At 43.4% G+C, this 16,775-nt stretch overlaps 2 protein-coding genes across 2 annotated transcripts in view; both read right to left on the bottom strand.

Moving 5' to 3' along the window:
* Positions 1-6,077, bottom strand: part of LOC121683770 (NACHT, LRR and PYD domains-containing protein 1 homolog) — a 31,774-nt gene extending 25,697 nt beyond the window's left edge. The window contains exon 1 of the mRNA XM_042063585.1: positions 6,071-6,077. The gene's annotated coding sequence lies outside the window, so the exon portion shown is untranslated. The remainder of the gene's footprint in view (positions 1-6,070) is intronic.
* LOC121683766 (MICAL-like protein 2) overlaps positions 3,268-16,775 on the bottom strand; it is a 20,694-nt gene continuing 7,186 nt past the window's right edge. The window contains exons 6-16 of the mRNA XM_042063578.1: positions 16,231-16,775; positions 14,312-14,436; positions 13,779-13,836; positions 12,969-13,147; positions 12,635-12,687; positions 12,318-12,441; positions 12,035-12,137; positions 6,331-6,404; positions 5,049-5,163; positions 4,861-4,907; positions 3,268-4,119 (exon numbers count right to left, since the gene is read on the bottom strand). The exon at positions 16,231-16,775 is cut by the window's right edge and continues 166 nt beyond it. Coding sequence (XP_041919512.1) covers positions 4,034-4,119; positions 4,861-4,907; positions 5,049-5,163; positions 6,331-6,404; positions 12,035-12,137; positions 12,318-12,441; positions 12,635-12,687; positions 12,969-13,147; positions 13,779-13,836; positions 14,312-14,436; positions 16,231-16,775 — 1,509 coding nt within the window. The 3' untranslated portion in view covers positions 3,268-4,033. The remainder of the gene's footprint in view (positions 4,120-4,860; positions 4,908-5,048; positions 5,164-6,330; positions 6,405-12,034; positions 12,138-12,317; positions 12,442-12,634; positions 12,688-12,968; positions 13,148-13,778; positions 13,837-14,311; positions 14,437-16,230) is intronic.

The following is a 16,775-nucleotide window of genomic DNA, read 5'->3' as shown; positions in this document are numbered from 1 at the left end:
TATTGTTAATGGAATTTATTGAAATGTTTGAGCAACACATTTCAAAAAACATTGGGACAACTATAGTGGAAGAATATTCAGTTTGTGTACACAACTTTTTAAGCATTTTGTTGTTTGTAACAAAATGCTTAAAAAGTTGTGTAATGCTAAAGACAACAACAGGAGGAATATTTCACAACTAATTAGAGTAACTAGCACCATGGTTGAGTATAAAAAGAGCATCACAAAGAGGCAGAGTCTAGTAAAATGTGTGGACAAATGATGAAACAATATGCCAAAAGTGTTAACATGAAATTGTGAGGTATTTGTGGATTTAATCACCTACAGGACATAATATCATTAAATATCCAGAGTATCCAGAGAAATCTTTGCAAACAACCTAGAGAGCTGAAAAACAATATAGGATGGCCATGATCTTTTGGACCTCAGATCCCCTGCATTAAAACCAGACCGGTTTCTGTAAAGAAAATAATTTTATGGGCTCATGAAAACTTCCGATAACCGATGTCTATGAGCACAGTTTGATACTCAATTTACAAATTCTAGTGTAAACTTGCCATTACCATGCAAAAGAAGAAATTGTAGACAGACAGACAGACAGACAGACACTTTATTGATCCCCAAGGGGAAATTCAGGGGGTCCCAGTAGCATACAGAAATCACACACAACATGCAAATGGTAAATATAAGTATAAACATATAACCAAACTCCACTGTACAATAGAGACAGTAGGAGATAAGAACAACTAACAAAACTAAAACTAAATATACTATATAAATTAAATGTAAAAAATGTAAAAAAATCCAGTGTGCTTGAGGGTGATCAAGCATGAGACGCTTGGAGTGACAGGGCCTGTAGTTCTGTGTGCATGGTGAGGTGCTCAAGAGAGTGAGTGTCATACTGAAGGTGCAAAAAGTAGTCCAGCAGTAGTCCTTTAGTTATGTGTGTATGGTAAGGTGCTCAAGAGAGTGAGTGTCATGGTGAAGGTGCAAAAGTAGTCCAACAGTAGTCCTGTAGTTCTGTGTGTATGGTAAGGTGCTCAAGAGAGTGAGTGTCATGGTGAAGGTGCAAAAGTAGTCCAACAGTAGTCCTGTAGTTCTGTGTGTATGGTAAGGTGCTCAAGAGAGTGAGTGTCATGGTGAAGGTGCAAAAGTAGTCCAACATTAGTCCAACAGTGCAATAATAAGGTCTAGAGACCAGCATAAATAATATATTAGTCCACCAGTGCAATAATAAGCTCTAGAGACCAGCATAAATAATATGGACAAATAGGAGAGTAAAGTATAATGTAGACAAGGTAATATAAAAAACTATGTCAGTGCAAGAACAGGTTGAGGTAATAGGGTTACAGCCATTCAGTATTATTGTAGCAGACCATTGATCATGTGTGCTAATATAGCATGAAAAACAGTGTAGCAGGAAAACAGCAGTAAAAACATTAGGCTGTGGACATTAGTAAAACAGTAGTAAAGCAGTAGTGGGCAGTCAGTACTCAAACATGGAGAGGGTGGAGAGGCAGACAGACTAAGCAGAGAAGTCTATCTCTCCTCTTCCCTTTAGTGAAGCATTGGACAGTTCAATGGCCCTGGGGACAAATTACTTCCTCAGTCTGTCTGTTGTGCAAGTCAGTGAGCGAAATCTCCAGCTGATCAAGCTCTTTTGCTTTTTAATAGTGCTGTAGAGTGGATGTCATCCATTGTCCAAGATGTTGATCAGTTTGTTCAGGGTCCTTTTGTCAGATATTGAAGTGATGCACTCCAGTTCAGCTCCCACTACAGAGCTAGCCTTCCTTAACAGCCTGTCAAGCCGCCCAGCATCCTTCTTCTTTGTGCTTCCTCCCCAGCATACCACTGCATAGAAGAGGATGCTGGCAACAACAGACTGGTAGAACATCCCAAGGAGCTTGCTGCACACAATGAAGGACCGCAGCCTCCTCAGGAAGTACAGCCTGCTCTGCCCTTTCTTGTAGAGTGCGTCAGTGTTGGCTGACCAGTCCAGTTTATTGTCCAGGTAGAGACCCAGATACTTGTAGGTGCTTACCACCTCCACATTGACCCCATCAATGGAGACTGGTAGCAGAGCGGGCTTAGACCTGCGGAAATCCACCACCATCTCCTTGGTCTTTGAAGTGTTGAGTTGAAGGTGGTTGAGTTTGCACCATTGCACAAAGTCCTCCACCAGGATCCTGTACTCCTCCTCTTGCTCGTCCCTGATACACCCAACAATTGCAGTATCGTCAGAAAACTTCTGCATGTGGCATGACTCGGTGTTGTAGCAGAAGTCAGATGTGTACAGGGTGAACAGGACTGGAGAGAGCACAGTTCCCTGTGGCGCTCCGGTGCTGCTGATCAGTGTCAGAGAGAGACAGTTCTTCAGTCTGACGAACTGTGGTCGCTCGGTCAGGTAGTCTGTATTCCAGGTTACCAGGTGAGCGTCCACACCCATCTGCAAGAGCTCGTCTCCCAGTCTGAGGGGTTGGATGGTGTTAAAAGCACTTGAGAAATCAAAGAACATAATTCAGAAATGCCAGTTCTATGAGCTCAGGCCAGCGTCTTATCTCGGCCTAAGCGCATAGAATTGTTCAGAGATCAGTGCTTAGGCCCTAACGCACCTCCACATCGCCATAGATGCTGGGTTTTGAACTGAGCACTATATGGCATTTGAACCTAATGGCAAATAATGGCATTTGATTTGACATCACTTAGAGAAAATAAAACTTAAACCAGGTTGTGCTGATCCAGCTGGTCCAGCAGCACCGAGTAGAGAGTGCCAGCACGCCACAGGTATGTTGACCGCTCTATGAGGCTTCTGCAGCACGCCACAGGTGTGTTGACCGCTCTATGAGGCTCCTGCAGCACGCCACAGGTGTGTTGACGGCTCTGAGGCTCCTGCCACACAGGCATCCACATGGTAGGTCTTACTCCCACACATTTCCTGCATGTAGAGCTAGTGGATAGGATTAGCGGTTGTGGAGCTCTGTTTACTGTATTGTCTTTGCTGTTGGGAATTGCAATAGGCTTTTAGTTTTATTAACCGACCCTAGACATGAAGAGCCTCCCTGCTTCTTAACAGTGGTGAATCTAATTGAGTTCCTTTCACTGTAAGAAAATGGGGATCTGAATGGATTTGAAGGCATCTCACAGTTTCCGCTGTCCACGCTATTTAGGCCAGTTTGATGAGGAGCTATTGATAAGAAGAAATGGTGCATAGCCTAATATAAGTAGTGTACTGATGACACAAACACACACACACACAAAACACACTGATGTTTTCTGCAGTTCTTTTACTGTATGGAGCAAATTGACCAATATCCCTGGGAAAGGACCCGAGAGGAATGCATTTCTATTTACAAGTCATGGTGTCATTGTCGTGCTATGGTGATACAGAGGATAAAAAAATATGATCAACTTGCCCAATAAAACAACATCTGTACAAATCTCAATTAAAACAAAGTTATTAAAAAGTTGACAAAATGCATTATTAGGTCACTGTCATATTACAGGGCAACCCTGTTACTGTAAAACTACAATGTCATCAATGAGTTCTAGAATACGTTCATTATGATCCAGCATTCTGATATCATAATGCAAAAGTTATGACACAAAATCACCCTGAAAAATAAAGACTGATTGCACTCACTGCATCCACTTGTGTGTGTGTGTGTGTGTTCTGATTCTGAAGTGCCTGCAACAGAATCATTCAAACAGTGCCCTCTGGTGCCACCTCAGCTGTAGTGCACTGATCGAGTCCTCTAGCTTCAAATAGTAAAAATATACTTAAAACTTAAGAGCAAATAGCAAATATTGCTTTAGTGTAAATCCCATTAAAATGTGGGTAAAATTTCTCCTTAGAGTAATGGCCTCTTAGTGTTAACGCAGATACTGGGCCCGATCAGAGGACTACAAATCTTTTGTACAAAACATTTGTCCAGTCTGCATGACTGTACAGCAGCGTACAGAAAGCAACATCAAATAAACAAACAACAACAACGACAACAGAGCAACACACAGAGACATAGAAAAATAATGGAGTTCAAGACACAACATTGTCCTTTTTGGACTTGAAACTAAACCACTTAGACTTGGGAGACTTCTTCTTGTCCTTCTCTTTCTTGAAATCTGAGAGAGAGAGAGAGAGAGAGAGAGAGAGAGAGAGAGAGAGAGAGAGAGAGAGAGAATTTCTTTAAAAAAAGTGCATGTCTTAATAGTGAATTTGTACCCCCTACCAGAACCGTAGAGAGTTCAAGAGACTGTCAGAGGCGACGGAAGAAGCTAGATTAAATAACTTCAGGTCTCCCCAAAATCAAATGTAAATTCACACTTAAAGGCTGTATCAGCGATGGCGGGGTAACGTCACTTCTGTTGACATTCAAACTAAACAGAGAGCTAGCTCGCACCACCCTCCCCCTCCCTCCCGTGCAATTGAAACTCTCCTAAACGCGCATCTCGTCGGTTATTGGTTAGAACACTTTATTTTTGTGTTTTTGTGTGCAGATCTCTAGTCTAGGCTGCCTACAGAAACACGTTTTTTTGACAGCCTGCTTATGGGGTGGGCAGCTAGCGGATTGTTGGGAAAGATTAGATGAATGTGATCATTTATGTTTGGCCCTTTTTTGGGCCTGCAATCGCTGATACCACCTTTAAAAGACAACCCTAAAAAAAGTGAAATTATGAGAGTCAAAACCCCTTGTAAAACAACTCCAAAAACCCATGCAGACACATATAGTGTGTGTGTGTGTGTGTGTGTGTGTGTGTGTGTGTGTGTGTGTGTGTGTGTGTTTAGTAAATCCACAATGTCTGGATGCCTGTTTGATTGGTTATTGTACATGTTGAAGCATCTGAGCTGCTGATGTGACTCACCAAGACTCTCCATCATCTTATTGAGTTGCTCATCTTCCTCCTCCTCTCTAAAGAAATGATGAGAAAAACAACCACAAGGTGAGGGAAGAGACAGCAATCTTACATCGACAAACTATTACAATCACCTGACTATCCACCGATGAGAAAAACAACCAAAGGCTCTCTCTCTCTCACTCACACACACACACCTGAGTCGATCTTCGTCCAGTCCGTCCACTATGGCGTTCCGGTCATTAACTATCTCCACTAGCTTGGCCATCAGGTCCTCCTCGCGCTTACGGTCAAACGATGTCTTCAAGTGCTCTAGAAAGACACGCCGGACAGACAGTTAGGTCGACCAATAAACAAGTACACTAACATTTAAACACAGACAGACAGGTTCACTGACATATGGACACAGACAGACAGGTTCACTGACATATGGACACAGACAGACAGGTTCACTGACATATGGACACAGACAGACAGGTTCACTGACATATGGACACAGACAGACAGGTTCACTGACATTTAAACACAGACAGACAGGTTCACTGACATATGGACACAGACAGACAGGTTCACTGACATATGGACACAGACAGGTTCACTGACATTTAAACACAGACAGACAGGTTCACTGACATATGGACACAGACAGACAGGTTCACTGACATATGGACACAGACAGACAGGTTCACTGACATATGGACACAGACAGACAGGTTCACTGACATATGGACACAGACAGACAGGTTCACTGACATATGGACACAGACAGACAGGTTCTCAAACAATCAGGGAGGCAGAGAGCAGCGTTTCCCACAGAATTGAATTCTATTTGTGGTGGAATGCAACAGTTTTGAACAAATTTGTGCAGTGTGGTTATTATGCTAACCGGATTTAATCACAATTTAGTCAGTAGTCTAGTAGAGAGAGAGAGAGAGAGAGAGAGAGAGAGAGAGAGAGAGAGAGAGAGAGAGAGAGAGAGAGAGAGAGAGAGAGAGAGAGAGAGAGAGAGAGCGAAGGTGCACATAGCTCTACAATGAAAGGATTTCATCCCATTTAAATAGTACAACATAGAAAATCATTGTGTGGTGGGGCGCCACACATAAGTCAACGTGACGGCCTGCTGTTTGCATTTCAGTGGTCTCCCCCTTTCAGGTGTGCAGGTGTGCAGGTGGGCGTGGCCGGCTCCGTGGCGTTCTCATCACCACAAACACCCCGACACCTCTGACTACTGACACTCTCCTGTTGGTCACTTTTTTGCCTTCCTACCGTCCAAATAAATGGTCAATCGATCGCTACGCACGTCTCATCTCCCTCTCCTTTGTTGAGGCTTCTTTGAGGCCGTAACAGTCAATGTATGAGTATGGGAAACAGCAATGCAGACACAGACAGACAAGGCAAACACACAAAAACTGAAAACTAATTAGGAAAGAGGGGATGGCCCAAATTGTTTTGTTATCCAGTGTGTCTGTGTGTGTGTACCAGGTTTCATCATCAGCCTTCGGAGTTCGGCTTCAACACTGGGCTGCTGCTCCTCAAGATCCTGATTCTTGGCGCTAAAACAGACACAGACACACACACACTAAATTAGATGAAAAATACTTAATTGTTAAAACATAAGGGGCCCCATCATGACATTCTAAAGTGCATCGTCACTCATCAATTGTCTATTCAAATTTAGTAGGATGTCCAGTTCACATTGGGAGGGGTTTCGTTATCAAAAGTGGAGCGCATGGCGTAACAAGGTTTTCCTAGGTCTTTTAATCAGTCATATGGGTGTGTTTGGGGCGTAACATCATTTTAAACCAATGAGAATGACATCGGTCATTCCCTTTAACGGCGCAACGCGCAATATGTCAAATAAATGCATCGGTATTTTGGCATTCAACGGCGCATTTGAAGGAGGCTGCTTGCGAGACCGTATGGAATAGTCATTCTTAAAACATGCTTTACTAAAACCTAGCATAGCCTTCACACATTTACACTCGTCTATTATTTGAACTCATTGGCAAAGTGAAACTAACTTCACCAAGGAGTCAGTCAACGACAAGACAGTTATATGCAGTTACTTTCACTATTGACTGACAATGGGTTACCACCGAAAACATAGGCTGGAAAAAGCAACACTTACCCTAATGTTGCTCAAATGACTGAATAAAACATTTATCCTGCAGAGGAGTTGCTTATATCTCGTAACAGTGCGTCTTCAGCTGTGCTCCATACGTGTCTCTCGCCTCTCCCCTAATCACTTTTAACAGTCATTACCAATTTGCAAATGATGGTGAATAACTACTCATCATGAGATGTACAGTATTTCGTAATATCTTTATTCTAATTATGTTTCCCCATTGTAATCGTGCAATGTGTAATACTTTGCATTGACGTGCGCTGGTGTGCGTTCATGAATGATAGAAGGATGGTGCGTGCACCAATATGACTGTTGACATGCGCTCTTAAAATAGCATATGAACAACTCGCCATTGACTTCTGACCAGGTTTAGGTGGTGTATGATAGCGATTTTTAGACAACGCGCCAGGCCCCTCCCAGGGTTGTTAATTGCCACACCCCTGGGCGCAATGCCTAAAATAAACGTGCAAAATACCAAATTAAACTTTCCGCGGGTGAATAATGAGCTTTACGCCATGCGCTGGTGCCCAAAATATAGCCCATAGCCATTAATTTGACTCTATGCTGCAGAAACCACACAATGTCAACAAGCGATAATACCAATAGCTAATTTATTGAGTAATTGGAAGTGCTTTAACATCTAGACCAGTGGTCCCCAAACTTTTTCTTCCAAGGGCCAGCTCACTATGCCTGGCTCTAAGAGAGGGCCAAAGACTCGGAGTATAAGAGTAACCATAAATAGCTTAGTGCTGTGAACAATACCATTGTTAGCTGTGTTTATATTGCCATCATGCCATATCAGTAATGTAGCTCAAATGAAATAATACTAATACAAATACTTTAGCATTCCCAAAAGCATTAGCAGGGAGTCCCAAAAGTATATTTTATTAAAATGTGTGGACTCTGAACTCTGTGTCTTTGCACACAGCTCAAGTTGTGGACAAGCAATATCCGACAAATAATTTAGTTCTCAAACTATGAGAGGTTTATGAAGTGCTGGCAAAAACATCTGAAATGACCACCATTCTAACTTTCACTCACCTGATGAGAACTTTGTGAACTCTGTATGAACATTTGAACAAGTGAATAAAAAAATAGAAATAATTATCCCAGAAAGTCCCAGAAATATGACTTGAATAGAAGTTAGTTAGTTATTAACAATTAATTGATAAACGTTTAGAATACTTTTAGCACTGATGCAGTCAGCATAGGCCTCTTACATTGTTTGCAGGTAGGCCTACTATACATTTCATTCCGTTTTCGATGGCAAATGCGAAACAGCGCCAAAACAACCACCAGTGGACAAAATGAGTATTACATGTGTACTGTTAAAGCAATGGTTTGGAGAGTGATGGGAAAAGTCCGTAAAAGTCCTGGCAGGAAGCATGCATAAGGATGTAGATCCAGGAATGCGCTAATATTTTGTTTGTAGTACCAGTTTGCAACAATTATTAGTTAACACTAAGTTGTGAACACTTCGGAAAAAAAAATATTAAAAACTGGGATATACCAAAAAAAACTTTGATGTAACCGCTTCCTGCCAGGACTTTTATGGGCTTTTCCCAAATCACCGAAGTAACGTCGACGCAGCGGTATAGTAGCATCCATCAGGCAAGTGTTATCTAAATAAACTCCTGGTGTACTTACAAACTTTTCAATGCCTCGTTTTATGAGTAAAGAACATAGTTGTACTACTGTAGAAGTTTGGTACCATTCAGGGCATTATTAGTGGGGTCATTTACGAGATACTAAGTAGGTTCCATTACGCCTGCAGAAAGTCATTAGTTTCTGACAGCGCTACTCGACCAGGGTTGGACCAAGGGAAAACAGGTTCTGGGAGGGTGTTTGGCTCGGGGTCATGGTGCAAAGGACCCTAGGGTGAAATTACTCCGAACCATCGCTTTAAGACTCGCCATAGAGAATGAATGGGGGAAATTACGGAGGTTTTAGTTCGACGATGTCGTATTCCCATTCGGGCCGGATGCTATATACCACAGACATGTTTTAGGGGGCCACCCAGCATGAGGTGGCGGGCCATAGTTTGGGGACCACTGATCTAGACAAACATGACTGAAGTGGACTTTAAATGAGACTTTGTTGTCTTTCATTTTTGGGAATGTCATGGTAACGGTGTCACTTTAAATGAGTGAATGTACCGATATCTTCCGTGTCTGTGTTGCGCTTGGTGTGTAGTGTGGTGTTGGCTAAAATTAGCTAAATGTTTTGCTCAGTTCATTGTATTAGTATTAGGTCTTGCAGGTCAGTATTAACTTTACTTTTAAATTGTTAGTTAGTTAATCCACTCCTAGCCATGAAGGCCAATTGTGCCGGTGCTTATGTCCGGTTTCCATGGTGCTAAGCGGACGAGAGCCGTAGATGCCCCCTGGACGGGACACCAGTCCATCAGGTAACTCCCACCAGGAGACGGGACACCAGTCCATCAGGTAACCCCCAGCAGGAGCTGGTCCACCAGTCCACCAGGTAACCCCCAGCAGGAGCTGGTGCCCATTCTACAGCTGGGTGGACTGAGACCCTGCAGATGACGTGCCTTGTCCAAGGGCACAACGTGCAACATCACAACGTCTTGTCCAAGGGCACAACGTTTAACATCACGACAAAGCAGCCTTGTCCAAGGGCACGACGGTCAACATCACGACAAAGCAGCCTTGTCCAAGGGCACAACGTTTAACATCACGACAAAGCAGCCTTGTCCAAGGGCACAACGTTTAACATCACGACAAAGCAGCCTTGTCCAAGGGCACGACGGTCAACATCACGACAAAACGGCCTTGTCCAAGGGCACGACGTGCAACATCACATCATCATCTGGGACTCAAACCAGCGATCTTGCGGTTGCCAGCCGAACCCCTTAACCACTGAGCTAGACGCAGGATTAAAGTGAAAAAAAATCTTTTGACTGAACTTTTTTCAGGCCTTAAGTCATACGTTGTTCATATCTACGCGACCTATTGGTTTTTAATGTACAAAAAGATGCAAACAGCAATGTAAAGCACCAAATAAACATCAAAACGAGGCTACAGGGTACTCTTAAGTTACTATATAATTAATGCCAGCTACAAGTGAATCCATAGAACATAATCCATGGTTCGTGTACCCTGTAGCCTCGTTTTAGCCGCCAATGGCCGCCATGTAAATAAGGTGAATTGAGAGTGTTCTTGATTGAGATTGAGTTTTCCTGATGAACAAAACAATATTTCAATACCATCTCTGACCATTGCTGATTAGCCATTGCTGTTCTTTTCTACTGCAGCAATATTGTAGCAAGGCTTTAACTTACACTCTTATTTAATTACTTCAGGCTAAGTGTTGTAAGGGCAGATTTTTTTCTTGTTAATATACAATTCAACACCAAGTAAAATCTATAAAATCAAGTTTGCAAGACTTCACATTTCCTCATCAAAGTAACGAATCAGAACAGTCTAGATATTGTTCATATTTCCATTTGTTGCCACATCCGCATGAATGAAAACATGGTAATTTTGAGTTTTACAGACAACTCAGTTTTCCAATGAGCAGCAATAGGCTACTGTGTGTGCTCTAGGTCTGCGCATCTGATAACGACAACCTGGAGGGGGCGCTTTTGTCTTCAGCAACAGATTGTATAAGGTTGACAAGAGGTTGCGATATGTTGAGGGACAGGTCGTGTGCTATGAAAGCTTCCTTTAGCAACGCATCCATGACAGCTAGTGGCCTTGCCAAATAGACGCACACAAATCATGACGCTAATATGCGAGGTTCTGGTAGGCCTACTGGTTATGGTTTTGTGCTATACATTAATAATAGCAAAGTTTTAAGTTGACTATTTTAATTGCATAGTTATTTTTTGTCAGTCGCAAACTGTGAAAAACATTGTTGTACATGTCAGACGGGATAGGCATAGGCTACGGTTTATATTGTGTCGCTTTACACATAATGTTAGTTAGTGCATTGATTAAACACTGTAACAATAATAGTACATCGGGTGGCATAGCAGGCCATCTGTTCAAGCAAAGTCCTTTTAGGCAAGTCCCTCCACTCGGCGGCCATATACCAACGTTTTATGGGCACTCATCGGGCACAGTCTTTGGGTCGAACTGCGCGTGCGCAAGGCTTCACGACACCAATCTTGCTCCAGCGGCGAGATCACAACACATGATTGGCACGATGTCTTCACAACACACCATATGATTGGCTCAATGTATTCACATCACACCACATGATTGGCTCAATGTATTTACATGTCGACGTTTTGCCGAGGAAGGGGTGGGATATGTGTAGACAACGGCCATATTGGCGTGACAAACTAGCCCCATGCATTTCTATGGAGTATTTTTTGAGTGCTGTGTCTCCACATTAGAAAGTCTCTGGTTCAAGTCATAGGTGACACCCAAAAAATGACCTCCCCTGACAAGAGCCGCAATAGTAAGAAATTGTCTACATTGATGCACAGAAAGAACACAGCCTCCGAATTCGCACATAGAGCTCACAATATCATATCCAAAAAAGTTAAACGGATTGGGCAACCTCATCAGCTGTCTCGATTGTGTCACTGTAATCCAACTTTTTTTTTTTAAGCAACCGCCCCAGGCCAATGAGACAAGTGTGTAGCTACAACATAAACAAAGCGACACTCATGGCTGACGTATCTTCTTGAGCGGTCTCTGATTGAGACACAGAAAGTTCTCAATAACACTATTAGGTCTTTAAACATTTACCATCACACACATTCATTCATCGGACCTAATATTTGTAGTTGCCTTAAAAAAGGAAAAGAAAAGGTGATAGACCCCCCCCCCCCCCCCCTCCTATTTTTTTTTCTCATCGGATCTGCATCGATCTCAAATATGACATTTCTAAAATCAAATTGACGGAAATCCGTCGTACGACAGAGAACTTTAATCCTTGGCTATACGCTCTGCAAACTTACCTTAACTTATTATATTGCATGTACATTAGAGCACTTAGACAAGAGCCTATGATACAAACACGTGCACGCATGCACACACTTACATGTAGACAAGCTCAGATACAAACACACGCACGCATGCACACACTTACACATAGACAAGCTCAGATTCACGTCTAATGTAGACCTGCTTTTGCCTGATGAGGTTAAACCAGTCCACCATGAGTTCATCCTGCAACACATCCTCCTTCTCCTCTGTTACACACACACACACACACACACACACCCTCACAGAGGGAGGAAACACAAATGTTATGGTATTAAAACCAGTTGTGTCACACATCCACACTGAGGAAACACAAACTTTGTTATTAAAATTGAATGTGGTGTGTATGAATGTGATGTGTGTGTGTGTGTGAGAGTGAACACACTGACCCTCTTCAAACTGTCGGAGTCGTTTCTCCAGCTCCACCCCCTTCCCCTCCAGTTCATTCAGATTCTTCTCAATCTCATCCAGCTCCTGCAGGATCTCCTCTTTGGGGATGTAGTCTGGTTTACCCTGCACCAACAGGACACACACACACACACACCATTTTCTCAATCTCATCTAGGTCCAGCAGAATATCCTTGTTGGGAATATGGTCAGGCTATCAGTGTATCAGTACCAGAGTATGAATGTGTGCATCCAGTATGTTTCTCTCTAAAGGTACTAATTAAAGTACACATACAAACAGACACAGACACACATATACCTTCGGTGCTTTTGTTGTTTCTTTCAAGTGTGTAGTCTCTGGGGTTGTGGAGGCTGAAAACAGACAGGACCCAAAGCTCATTTTCATTTCTCACGCTCACTCCCTTTGCTGAACCAGATCTAACTCATTCCCTTCATCCATCCATCCATTCCTCTCTCTCTCTCTCTCTCCATTTCTCCCTCCTTCTCTCTCATCCATCCCTCCCTCCCTCCCTCTAAACCACCTCTCTATCCCTCCCTCTCCATCAATTCCTCTCTCCCTCCCTCCCTCCATCCATCTCCTATATATCCCTCTCTCTCTCCATACCCCCTCTCCCTCTCTCTCCATCACTCACCTTTGCTGGTTGGAGTGCCCAAGGAGGCAGGAGCAGCAGGGCTTGTGCTGGAGGTCAGACTGAAAGAAGGCCCAGAGGCCTGGGGCTTGCCTGAGCTGCCTCCCCACAGACGTGAGGGGGACTTGGGCTTTGGGCTCTCAGTGCGGCTGGGTGGGACGGGGTCCGTAGAGCTGACAGATCTGAAATGAGAGGGAGATGGTCGTTCTTTAACCACGTTCCTCCTGTGTTGTTGGGAACCCCCAATAGTCTCCTCTCACCTCAGACAGAACAGACAGAGGGGGGGGGGGGGGACTGAAGCTCACTGGGCTGGTGCTCTCCAGGGAACGCATTTAGATGCGACACACAGCCCGTCTCAGGGAGGAAGAAGGGAGAGGCCTCGCCCCAGCACAGCTAATCAGAGTAGAGAATGGCCGAGAGAGTGCTACTGATTGTCTGGAGAAAAAAAAAAAAATTGTCTGAATTTTAGAGCAAAAGCTTTTGAGGAGTTTGACTTCACCCAAGTGAAGTTAGTGAATATGAGAGAGAGAGAGAGAGAGAGAGAGAGAGAGAGAGAGAGAGAGAGAGAGAGAGAGAGGAGAGAGAGAGAGAGGAGAGAGAGAGAGAGAGAGAGAGAGAGAGAGAGAGAGAGAGAGAGAGAGAGAGAGAGAGAGAGAGAGAGAGACCTTTTGTGAAACCAAATAGTTTTGATATACCCTTCGTAGTGACCACTCCCACAGACATGACGGACTGACTGTAGAGGACAAATAGCACAGGGAAGGAGAAAGAGTAAGAAAGGAAGAGGGGGAGGATGAGGAGATGAGCGATACTCACTTGGTCTCCTTGACAGGCTTCAGCATCGACCTCCAGCTGGTGGGGGCCGAGTCATTTTCTACAGACACAAACAAATAAACAAGCAGACGAACAAACAAATAAACAAGCAGACAAACAAAAAAACAAATAAACAAGCAGACAAACAAACAAATAAACAAGCAGACAAACAAACAAATAAACAAGCAGACAAACAAACAAAGTCAGAGGGAGACTTTACAGCAACTAACGATCTGAGTATATGTACTAGTAACTAACAATGTGTCTGTGTGTAGAGGGGGTGAGGACTAGTGTATGCGTGTGTGTGCGCGTGTGTGTGTGTGTGTGTAGAGGAGGTGAGGACTAGTGTGTGTGTGTGTGTACCTTTAGAGGGAGTGAGGACTAGTGTGTGTGTGTGTGTGCGCATGTGTGTGTGTGTACCTTTAGAGGGAGTGAGGACTAGTGTGTGTGTGTGTGTGTGTGTGTGCGCATGTGTGTGTGTGTGTGTGTGTATAGAGGGAGTGAGGACTTGTGTCTGTGTGTGTCTGTGTCTGTACCTTTAGAGGGCGTGAGGACTGGTTTGTTGTCCTTACTGGATTTATTCATCCAAGCTGGACTTGGTTTGTCTTTTGTTGTGTTTGTTGTCAAGGATACGTCCAAAGGCTTTAGCCGGACCCGTCCACTGGCATGGCAAACAAACATTAGCAGATACAGAAGATGGACAGACAAGCAGATTATTAATGCATATATAAATTAACTAATAGAGATGAACAGATCAATGTATAACATAAATAAGTAAAAGTTAAGTAAATGGATATGTGTGTATTTCTAAGGTTTTGGGTCAATTTGGGTTACTGACATTTTGAAAAATAAAATAAAAAAAAGAAATAAAAAAAAGAAATGTCCGACAAAATTAAATCTCTCCAGTCAAATTGTCCGATTGAAGTTGGCTAATAATCCCGTCCCCCTAACACAATCTGAATTTGAGAATAAGCCTAAAATGTAGGCCTATACTAAAGCAAGAATACGTCCTTTGACTATGTTTTTAAATGAACAGGCTCTACCGTTTGAAAGTTATTAAACACGCATTTGCTGCATTTCAAATAGGAAGCGCATGCTTAAAATGTCCATGTTAAACAACAAACAAATGAGTGAGACGGTTCAAACATGGCCAAGCCCAGGCAGACTAGCCTTAAAAGTTTTTTCAGCGGCCAGACACGATAGATGATAAATTGGTAACGTCTGAAGCCTCAGATGTCCGGTCAGCTCCACCACCAACAGATAAAAAGCAGAAGTGTCGGGCGTATCTGTTGGAATCAGTGACGTTGGAAGTGGAGTAGCGGAGGGTGCGGCCGCACCAAGACACTTGTCATTCTCCGTGTACACACACCCATGGTACACTGGACATGCAACTGTGTTCTGTACCCAAAGCATACAGTATGCTTTCTCTGTCTATGATCTGCAGGGTTAGGGCCTCCTCGACGAGGAGATTGCTGGTCCGTGGATAATTTGCGGCACAATCAAAGGGTATCATTGAACCGCGAAAAGAAAAAGAAACTAAACATTTTCCAGAATAGGTGTTATCAAATAAAGAGACATAGCATTAGGGCGTAATTCTTGTGTGTAGGGTTAATTCTTGTGTGTGCGCATCTGCGCAAGTGAAACTGAACCACTAGAGATAACATCGGTAGCAGCAACAAACGTAGCCCATTTAAAACAATGAACGAAGAGGATTCTTGCTGTCCATGAAAACAGCATAGATACTGGCTACTGTAGATCTTGTTAAGCATGTTTACCGTAAGTTAGGCTAATGAACATGTAGAAGCGATAATATAATATAATTTTTTCCAAAGAAGAGTACTTTAAATGTATGCAAAAATGTCATCACCAACAGAGTCATCATTTTTGAAAAATAATGTTTGAGATATGGCACAACAAGTGAGCACTCTGGTTGCTGAATGCGGACAACACCAAACACACAGATATTAAGGATAAAACATTGCATGATTTGGTAATATTTATAGGATTAAAATGGTATCATTGAAAAATACTAAAATGGTATGTGGGGTAGCTAGTAGGAACATGAAAATCAACTTGGGAATAGTTCAATATATAGTCATTTTATGTATAAAGTGCCAGTGATGTACCATGTTTCATTCAAATATAAATACTCTTACTTGGTTACATTGTATACTTAAGCAATAAGCCCAGAGAGGCCGTAGGTTACGCCGATTCTACAACAGCTAAGGGGCGTTGTTAGGCACGACGCGCTAGTGGAACAGAAATATATTAGAAATATTTTACAGGCCTTGGTTTTGGGACCCACTCTTGATGTAGACAACTGTTGAAAAGAATCTGAGACTGTGCCGCAACAACCTTATATGTGGTTATATGTATGGTTATATATAAATGTGTGTGTGTGTGTGTGTGTGTGTGTGTGTGTGTGTGTGTGTGTGTGTGTGTGTGGTAGCCTCACCGGCTGTCAGTGCTCTTCCCTCCATCTGTTTGCCATGGCGGATTAGTGCTGCTGCTCTTCTCCTCTGCCAGCTTTCTTCCAATCATACTCTTGGCTTTCTCCTTCTCCTCCTCCTTCTCCTTCTCCTCCTCCTCCCTCCCTCTCTCTTTCTTCCAGTCTCCCACTTTCAGGACCACCCTTCCCTTCTTCTCTCCCCCAGTTCCGATGCCCTTACCGGCGGATTCCGCTCTGTCGGCCACCCCTGACAGTGGCTTTGTGGTTCCGCTTGAAGTTCCAGACTCAAAGAAGCGCTGGCGAGCCTGCTGGTTCTTGGTAGTCGGGGTGCTGAGTGAGGAACCTGGGGAGGAGTCGTGCGTTTGCGTAGCGCTAGGGCTAACCACAGTCACCGTCGTTTTCTGTTGCCTTGGAGATGGCTTTAGTGTGGGCACCGCCGTGTGGTCACTCTTGGTGATGAGCCAGGAAGGGCCAGTGGGTTTGGAAGGGGAAGGCGTGGCCTTTTTGCTGAGCTCACTCTGATTGGTTGAGGGGGGAGTCCATGGCCTGGG

The sequence above is a fragment of the Alosa sapidissima genome, chromosome 15, assembly GCF_018492685.1.
Source record: "Alosa sapidissima isolate fAloSap1 chromosome 15, fAloSap1.pri, whole genome shotgun sequence".
Taxonomy (NCBI): domain Eukaryota; kingdom Metazoa; phylum Chordata; class Actinopteri; order Clupeiformes; family Clupeidae; genus Alosa; species Alosa sapidissima.
The sequence above is the reverse complement of the archived record's forward strand: the minus strand, read 5'-3'. Positions and strand labels throughout refer to the sequence as shown.